The following is a 9523-nucleotide window of genomic DNA, read 5'->3' as shown; positions in this document are numbered from 1 at the left end:
TTTGTTAAGATTTTTCTATATTTTCTTCCCATTATATTTCAAGGAGATCCAGAAACAGAGAAAGGGTGAGTCTGTGCTGTGGTATTTTGCTTTCCAAATTCTCCTAAAAATGCTCCCCTCTGGCAGGAAACTTCCTCTTTCAGAAGCTATAGACTTCCTTTCTCTCCTTGCCCCACCCGCTCCCTTTGCCAAGAGCACTCAACAGGAAGAAGTGTTTGCTGGGGGCTGCTGCAGAGACAGAGAGCCCGAGTGAAGAAGAAAGGACGTTGCCTGAGTAGAAGGAGCATATTCTCAGGAGAATGGAACTCTGCCCACCACACCAAACATAAGGCCACTGGGAATATCTGCACCTGCAAACCAGCCCAGCCTTCTAGGGAGAGAGCAGGTGAGTCTGTCTGTCTGTCCCCTCTGCACAGATTGCTGGCTTTTCCCCAATGCCAAGAACTTCAGGGACACCTGTCCTGTCTGTCAGACTCCCAACATAGTCTTTTGAAGACTGAGGCTTCTGACAGCTGAAGTCAGTACAGGCAAGACTACAAATGAAGGTCCTAGGGAGCAAGGGTCATTTCAAGGCTAAGGGTTCTTGAAGCCCAAGAAAGGATTTATTTCACTAGACAGAGTTCAGGAGGCCACAAATGGGGACAGGGGTGAAGCCTAGAGCTAAAGGATGGGTGAAGGAGAGGCTCAAAGGCTCCCAACCAGCACAAGATCCTGTCCATCTTCCAGGCATGTGCTGGGTCTCCTCCTGATACCTGCCAATGACATACTTTCCTTCCGAGCCCCCGACAGGTGCTCTGGGAAAGAGGATGGCATGTGTCCTGGTGGAGGGAAACCTTGTCCCAGATTCTGATAGTGGTACTGTGTTCTAATCCCCACAGGCCTCCTCATCTCCTTCATCATGAACTGGCACATGATAATCTCCGGGCTTATCGTAGTGGTGCTTAAAATTGTTGGAATGACCTTATTTCTGCTTTATTGTGAGTATTTGAGCAACCCCTTACTCCAACTCCATGTGGTCTTGTTCTTTGGCTCTTCTCTCAGAATGCAAAGTTGAATGTAGACGTGAAGTGCCCAAATCCTCCCACCTGGGCCACTGGCCCAGCCTGAGGGAATTGACAACACCCTTCTCATACCCTACACACATGATGGGCCAGGTGCCTTGGTCTACCTTGGAGATGTAGAACTGACTGGTGTCTGATGGTTAGAACCCCACACAGAGCTCTTGCCTTAGAGTGTTAGTTGGGTGGTCTGAGCTGAAGTACTCAGCAGTGCTTGTTATTGCTGCTAAAATGAAAATGCAGCTCCAGTTCACCCCTGTGATAGGCTATGTTAAGAGCTGCATTATAAGATGATGGGATTTTATTGAGGGAGGAATTTCCCCCTGTGTACACAGAAGTGTATTCGTCCAAATGCTTGGAAAAAGAGGCCTTATATATCGAAGGATTTTACCGCAATTGCAGCAAGTAGAATCTTCTCCAGCCCCAGAACTAGTAGGGAAAATAAATGAGGAAGGAAATGTGATCAGGAGGCAGCAGTTGGGTAAGAGAGGTCTTCCTTATAACCCAATCTGAAGGTGCAATTCCCAACATGTAAGACAGCAGGAAGAAAATGTGGATATCAACAAGTGAACATATTCACAAAACCGTATACATGCCCATTGTGTCTTTGCTGATCTGAGTTAGAGAGTTCTGTTTTTCACAGTAATAGTCACAGTGCCCTAGCAGCCCCTGCAGTGAGCTTTGTTTGTTGTATTCATCCGGTAGCCACCTTTGGGGTTGAGCCAACAGCTGATTTTCTTTGCAGTCCCACAGATTTTTGCCAAAAGTAATGTCGGCTTCATTCCCACAGAGAACTACAGAACAGGTAATGTGCATGACAACAGTCTCCTCCGTCCCCCCTCCATACCACTATGTTTTATGTGCTGAATTCTTAAATACCCTTCCCAAGGCCTCCTTTCCCAGAAATTCTTTTGCATGAAGCATTCATAAATATGTTTTTATTGTTATAAGATGAATAAGTTCTGGGGATGTATACAGCATGGTGACCATAGCTAAAAATACCGTATTATAAATTTAAAAGTTGCTAAGAGAGTAGATCTTAAATGTTCTCACTACAAAAAAAAAAGGTAATTATGTGAGGTGATGGAGGTGTTAACTAACTTATTATGGTAATAATTTTGCAATATATGTGTATATCACATATATGTATATGTGTATATATGTATAGCCATATATGTATATTACACAATGTTATATGCCAATTATATCTCAAGAAAGCCAAAAAAAATAAAATAAAATAAATGCAGCACACCCAGAAAAAAAAAAAAAATCTTCTAATTAGTTCTCTTCCTTTTGTAATGAGAAACCAACACTAGACTGAGCGAAGTTTCTGATCCTCGGTTTTTCTCCTGGGGATGGGGGTGATTTGTGTACAATCACTGTAATATGAAAGCACTTCGTAAACTCTGATGAATTGTACACCTAAAGGAATTGTTATAAAGAAACCCGTGTCCCACAACAAACAAAGATTATAATCAGTATCTTTTTGTGTTCCAAGTACAATGCTAGACCAACCATAGAAGAAGAAGAAAAACAGGGGATATTAGTCAACTATTATCTATGAAGCACAAGGCCCAGTGCCAGAAGCCGTGGGGGATAAAAGATGAGTGAGGCTTGGGTCTCCCTATTAAAACTATCTCTTCTTGAAGTTTTTCCCAGTACTTCCCTCTCACTTCCTCTTAAGACATCTATTATTATATATGTCTTTAGGACAAAGATAATTTCTTGTTCATCTTTGTATCAATTGAGCCACCCAGTATAGTGAGCTATATGGAGGAAAAGCCCATGAAATATTTATGGAGTTCTGTTCAGTTATAACACCAAAATAGTTTCTGACGAAAAATAGGTTGCTGTATGTTACAAATAGTCTTTTAACTGGAGACTGAAATAAAAAGTGAATGCTAACTTGTATATTCTATTAATGCAATTGTGAGCAGCTAATTTGGTAAAGTGGTCTTCGACCACAAATGACAAATAACTGAGCCACTGAGGAGAAGTCTGACCAGCCTCTGAAACCACTGAAGCTGCCTGCTCAGACAACCAGTGTTCCCAGGAAAAATGAGGCCTCTTGGAGGCCTATGAATTCCCCTATTTATATTTAAAGAAACAAATGTACTCTTCTTTGCCCTTAGGAAATCTCTGGAATGTTCACTTGCCTCCTTGACTGCCAATATCCCCTAGTCCAGTTAACCATGATCTTTAGAGCTGATGAGAGAAGAGTCCAAAAGTTGCCTGCCAGGACTATGAGTTTTCATAAAGGGTTTGGGCATCAGAACTGGGGAGCACAGCAAAGATGCTGTGTGGGGCCTGGAGGAAAGTGCTCCAAACAGCTCTTCAGGGATAACACTGTCAAAGGTATATACGAGAAAGGAGTGAGAAATTTCCCTTCAGGTAGTAAATCCATCCATTCCTCTTCCTTTCTCCTTCTTTTTCTTGGCATTTCACACCTATCACCACACCAAAAAAAAAAGTGTGACGTATGATTTGGGGCATGACAAATAACAGTAGTAGTTAAACGAAGGTTCAAAGAAAGAAAATATCTGAAAAGTTCTAACACAGAGTGGCCAAGAACCTTGTCATCTCCACTGTCCGGAGTCAAATAGTCCCAGGTACTGACCAGCTGAACTGATGTTTGTGTGTTATACTCATCATACAGCTACCTTTGGGTTTTCTTTTCATTTCAGTCCCACAAATTTTTGGGAGCGGTAACGTCAGCTTCATTCCCACAAAGAGCTACGGAACAGGTAAAGTGGATGGTTATAACCTCCTCTCCACCCACAGGTATCTTATGTACTGAATTCTTAAAGACTTTTCCCATTGCTTCCTTTCTTATGGAACTTTTTTGCTCAAAGGGGCCATAAAGACCTTCTGATTCATTCCCTTCATGTTGTAGAGAGGGAAACTGAGACTAGACTGGGCAAAATTTCTTCCTGAATTGAGGATGACTTGTATTGATACAACTGGTATAAAGAGACCCATGTCCCACTACCTTATCACTCAATTTCAGGGTTCACACCCCAAATCACTAATCTCATACTCTTTTTTTTTTCTTGAATCTCTTTAGCCTGCCCCAGAGGGTGGGATTTTAATCAAGAAAGATGTTTTTTCTTGTCCACCTCTGAGTTGTCTTGGAAGAAAAGCAGGGACTTTTGCGAAACAGAAGGATCAACTCTGGCCATTGTCAACACGCCAGAGAAACTGGTGAGTGCACTGGAATCGTACAGTAAAGCAGCCCACCTTACACCAGCTTCAGCAGGTATAGATGGTGGGGCAATTTGATTGGTGGAGCAGGGGTGGGGTGGGGGTGAGGAATGGGGAGGTGGCTGGCTGAGAGCTCAAGCTCCTTGCTCTAAACCTGGAGATGGGAGACTCTTCCCAGTATTGTTCAGGTCCATTTGAGCTAGAAAAATCCACACTCTATGGTCTATCCCATGAAGCATAGAAGTGCACTGGTATCCTGGGGATGGGCCAGGCCATTTAAAGTACAAGGAATGACCAAATGAGCTGATATGTATAAAAGTTGTTTAAAAACTATAGAAAACTTTATAGATGTGACCTTTTAATGTATCATCCCAGTCTGCCTAGTAAATAAGGAAGATGCAAATTAACAAAATTAGTAATATGAAGAACAAAGAATTAGGTTGTAGAATTGAGATTGCCAAGTACAATTATTACAATAAAAATAGCTAATACTATTCAAAAAGCTTTATTTTATTATCTCCTGTTATCCTCATAACAATTTTGAGGAGATATTATTATCCATATTTTATATACGAGGAAACTAGGGCACAGAAAAATAATTTGACCAAGGTCATACACTTACCCAGCGACAGAACATGGAGTTGAGCTGAGATATCTCTAACTCCAAAACCCACACTCTAATCAATTTTAGATCATAATTTATTTTAGTTTATAGTTGCCTCTCCTTCAAATCCTAAGGATATGCTGAGTGCTAGCCATTGTGCTATATCAGTATTCTTGCTTCTCTCCCCTCTATCCCTTCACTCTTCCTCTAAAAGGCCCTCCTGTGATTGAGAAGAATTTTTCAGAGAGTCTCTTCTGAATCTTGGTAATAGATGTCCAGCAAAGGGCAGGAATCAGGATGCTACAGATCCTCTAGGGCTAAATACCTAGATGGGAAGGAAAAACTCCATAAAGTAAAAATAGGAGCAAGACTGGGAGTGGGATGGAGACAAGAAAACAGAAAAGAAGAGGGGAACAATACCTGGCACACAATGGATACACAAAAAACGTCTATTAAAAAAGGAAATTTCATAATTATTGTAAAAAATAATGAACTGAGATATTTCAGGGAAGGAGAACATTGAGAAAGGAAGAATAAAGGCGATAGGCCTGGGGATAGAGAGAACATCCAAGTGGACTTGGACATCCACTGACTATGGGAAGTGTGTGAAGAGTACAGGAAAGGGTCTGGGGAGTCCCAGACTTCTGGCTGGAGTGATTCGTGGTGCATTCCTTCAATATGGAGACTAAGATACCTTGGATTAAGGGCAATTTAGCAAACACTCAATAAACACTGATTATTTCTAGTGGAATTACCTACTTTAGCAACACACTTTTGAATTTCCCTGTTTTCCCTTGCTAAGTACTCAAAGAATTCCTTGATCCAGCCTCATTTGGAAAGTAAAATTTCTGGCAATAAAACAATCCTATTCAGAGAGGCATGCTGAATTAAAAAGAAATATTTGAAATTATCCTTTTTCAGATAGCACAGTAGCCTTCACCTTCATTTTCAAAGTGTGGTCCCTGGAGAACAGCATCAGCATCACCTAGGAATTTCTTAGGAATGTAAATTCTTGGGCCCCTACACCAGAACTATTGAACCAGAAGCCCAGCAATCTGTGTTTTAACAAGACCTCCAGGTGATCCTGATGCTCTGTGTAGATTGAGAACTACTACTCTAGGGTTTATGATGAGTGCCAGCAATAACCAGTCTCAGAGTCCCCTACCAGCCTTCTCTATTCCCAGAATCAGATATAATTATGGGCCTATTGGCACAATGGAGGCAGCAGCAAAGAGCCTTCTGTTGAACTGGTTATTTTTTTTTAATTTCTAGAAGTTTCTCCAGAGCATAACTGGTGCTGAGAAGTATTTTATTGGTTTACTATACCAGCATGCAGAGAAAAGGTGGCGTTGGATCAACAACTCCATATTCACTGGCAAGTACGTGAATGCGCCACATTTTTCTAAGGATCTTGATTTGCCTCAAGAGATCAGACCTGAGATTCTGTGGGTTTGTCCTGGAAGAGCACAAAGGCTGAGACTTGGCTCTTTGTTCCATTCCTCTCCTTTCTTCCAACCCATCTATTCCCAGAGCCACATTTGTAAAGTTTTATTATGGAAAATTTCAAAAATTTCTCAGTAGAGAGGAGAGTATTCACACAAAGAATTATTTTTGTAAGTCAGGATCCAAATGAATCCAATTACGTGCAGTTTGTTTGACATATCTCATAAGTCTCTTTTAACCCATAGATCACATCTTGTTACTAAGTTCTCACAAGTTCCTCACATGTCACTTCTTTATGCAAAGAAAGGTTATTATAAGCAACTGTCTATGTCTTAAAGCATGAACTTTAACTCCCAAGAGCGATCTCCTATGTATCAGTCCATGAGCATAAGCATTAGTGGAGAACCTGACTTTCCCAGTGTACATATGAAGACGTTGAGTCAGACAGAAAGCAGGTCAATTTCCCAGCCTGTAACTGGCCTTCCCACAGAGGGGAGGAAATTAAGACACATTCATTCGTATCTACTAAATGTCAGGCACTTGTTAAGTACTTTACACATGCAATTTCCCGGAGTATTCTAAATGATGCTATTGGAAAAACTTTTATTAATCTTCATGTAAAAGACAGTTGCATTGAGGACAAGAGGGTTAGAAATGTGTTGAATATCACCAAGCTGGGAAATGATAGATGCACAAATTTTATCCCACATATACTTCACTCCAAAACTCATGATCTTTCCATGACACCAGACTCTCCAGTCAGACTGAAAGGGACCAAATGACAGAAAAAGAGGTGGGAGGAGGGCAACAAAGTTTTTCGTAAAGCTAACTCTACCTAGGAAAGGAAGAGAAATCTCTTTCCTCTTCCTCTCAGCCCTCCTGCTGTGAACATCGTACAGACAGTACTAGAACATTATTTCTAGGAGAAAAAATGAGAGATGACCTATGAGCTATTTCTGACGGGAAAGGGTCAGTGTAGAGCTGGATTTGGGGAGAGAAGAGGGGGAGCTAGAAAAATGCAGGGTTGAAACAATGCACGTTAACCACGCTTTCTTTTTCCACTTAGTGTTACAAATCAGCATCAGGATTTCAATTGTGTGACCATAGGCCTGACAAAGACATATGATGCTGCATCATGTGACGTCAACTACCGCTGGATCTGTGAGAAGAGTGTCAAATGATTGCAGTCTTCTGTGGCCTCTGACGAGAACAACAAATATACTGACAGAGACAGCAAAAGAGAATATTTATTATTGGGACAGGTCCAGGAAATACAGAAGATCAAATTACTGTGTCAGTCTTCCACAGGTTACTAGCAGAGCTCCCTAATGTAGCCTCAGGGCTAATGCACTAGCCCCTCCACAAATAGACTCACATACACACAACTGAAGCAAGCTCCCCACTCTGAGCCAGCAATTCCCCAAGACCCCACTTCCTGTGAGAGTTACATGTGTGACTCTTTTTGGATCCACAAATGTCATCTAGTCAACAATCCCTCTATCCATTTGTCTTCCGGGAAAGGTCCTTGCCTGTTTGGGGAAATGAGATTTTATAGTCTGCTTTGGGAGACTGGATATAGCCATCTCCAGGAGACAGAGTCAGTTTTATGTAGACAATTAAGTTGGTATCATGACGAGGCCTGTTTCTATAGAACTGAGCATTTCTGACTGATCAACAGGGTTTAGCCTCTTGCCAGTTCATCCTCAGAACACATGACTATACTACCAGGGAGAAACTACAGACTGAGCAAGTGTGAACATCAGAGAGCATCAAGGGTGTAAGAGGATAAATTCAGCTTCTGTGACCTCATCTCTGTTCCCAAGAGACCCCCGTTCCTATATTCCCCACCTTGCCCAAGCTGGGATACAGAGGCTCCCCTCAGTCTGAACTGAGGCCAGGCCTCGGGGGTGGGGGCCAAGAGGGCTCCTGGAGCCAAGTTAAGAGCCAAGAGAGCACTGCTTATGTGAATGGAAAGGGCTTGAGCCAGGCAGGAATCTGCTAAGAAACCCCTTTTAAGACAATCAGACAACCAAGATGACCAAGCAAACTGAATCTCTCTGTTCTTCCACAAAGCCCTGAAGAGACACTCAAGCTTAAATTTTCTTGGTCTTGGCCTGAATCTCCATTTGAGCAGATTTTCATTACCTGGCCATGGTTTTTGACTATACTGTAAGATTTTGCAATAGTCTCTTGAGCCCCCGTGATCATAACATATTCTTGCCTGCAGCTCTAGAGAGACCCTCTAATGCTGGTTAATGGTACCAGGTACAACCTAATGACCCAAAGGTGCCACAGCCTTGCACTGGTTGGCATCACATCGATCCAGGACTAGTCCAGCCAACCAAGGAGTCAAAAAAGAGGAGAGCTGCTCAAGGAAACACTGGGTGTGTAGGAAAGGAGTGGGCATGTAGTAGAAAGAGAACAGCAGGAACAAACAGAAATCATATGTGGAAGGAAACAGTTCAGTTGGCCACACTGGAAGAAAGGCCAGAAAGAGGTAGAAAGTCTTGGGTCATCCTGGCTATTCTCTCCATTTGCAGGATATCACCAACTCTATGTCCTCCTCAGTACATGGAAAAGAGAAAAAAGATGACTGTGTGTTTTGAGTAACAAGAATTAAACCATAAGGGGAGACTGTATAAAACTAATGCAAATTATACTCACCTCAGTAAACTGCTCACCATTTATGTCTAATAACAACCTATCACAATGACTACGTATATCATTAAATGCATATCAAAGCAAACTGTTTTATTTTTTATTAAAACACTAAGCTCTGTTCCTATATTCCTGGACTTCATAATTTTTGGTTAATTAGCATGGCCACTTACAATTTTGAAAAATGAGATAATACAGTAGGTGTTAGAACTTGTTTGAAGGAGGTTACCAAAGATAATTTGTGTTTGGAGTGGATTTGATGTTGGTATTACATCAGTGCTCTGTGGAGATACGTGTTTCTGATGGTTTTAGCAAAGAGCAAGTGGTGCATTTGAGGGGGCAGGAGAGGCTGAGTCTGTGGTAGAGAAAAGGATAAATAGAATTCTAACTGAGGAGAAACTCCAGAATTCAGACAACGGAAGGAAACTGTAACCCTTCTATTTGAGAAGGGAGAACTGTGGTTGCCACACTTTCTGTTTTATGATGTATAAATTGTAGACAATGACTGTCAGAAAATGTAGACATCTAGTAATTTTCCAGGTAGACATCCCAAATGCCC

At 41.7% G+C, this 9523-nt stretch overlaps 1 protein-coding gene across 1 annotated transcript; it reads left to right on the top strand.

Annotated features, from left to right (window-relative positions):
• The first annotated feature begins 237 nt into the window (after positions 1-237).
• Positions 238-9033, top strand: CLEC5A (C-type lectin domain containing 5A). The gene is made up of 7 exons (XM_046669975.1): positions 238-385; positions 879-977; positions 1804-1863; positions 3743-3802; positions 4123-4259; positions 6136-6242; positions 7373-9033. The coding sequence occupies exons 2-7, from the start codon at positions 899-901 to the stop codon at positions 7485-7487; spliced, it is 558 nt and encodes a 185-aa protein (XP_046525931.1). The 5' UTR covers positions 238-385; positions 879-898; the 3' UTR covers positions 7488-9033.
• Positions 9034-9523: the final 490 nt, after the last annotated feature.

This window comes from Equus quagga, chromosome 8 (assembly GCF_021613505.1).
Source record: "Equus quagga isolate Etosha38 chromosome 8, UCLA_HA_Equagga_1.0, whole genome shotgun sequence".
NCBI classification, from domain to species: Eukaryota; Metazoa; Chordata; class Mammalia; order Perissodactyla; family Equidae; genus Equus; species Equus quagga.
Note: the sequence above shows the minus strand (reverse complement) of the source record. Positions and strands in the feature narration are given on the sequence as shown.

Coding starts and splice junctions, on each gene's coding strand:
- CLEC5A (XM_046669975.1), top strand. CDS start 899: ATGAACTGGCACATGATAATCTCCGGGCTTATCGTAGTGGTGCTTAAA. Junction 978..1,803: donor GACCTTATTTCTGCTTTATT/GTGAGTATTTGA, acceptor TTTTCTTTGCAG/TCCCACAGATTTTTGCCAAA. Junction 6,243..7,372: donor AACTCCATATTCACTGGCAA/GTACGTGAATGC, acceptor TTTTCCACTTAG/TGTTACAAATCAGCATCAGG.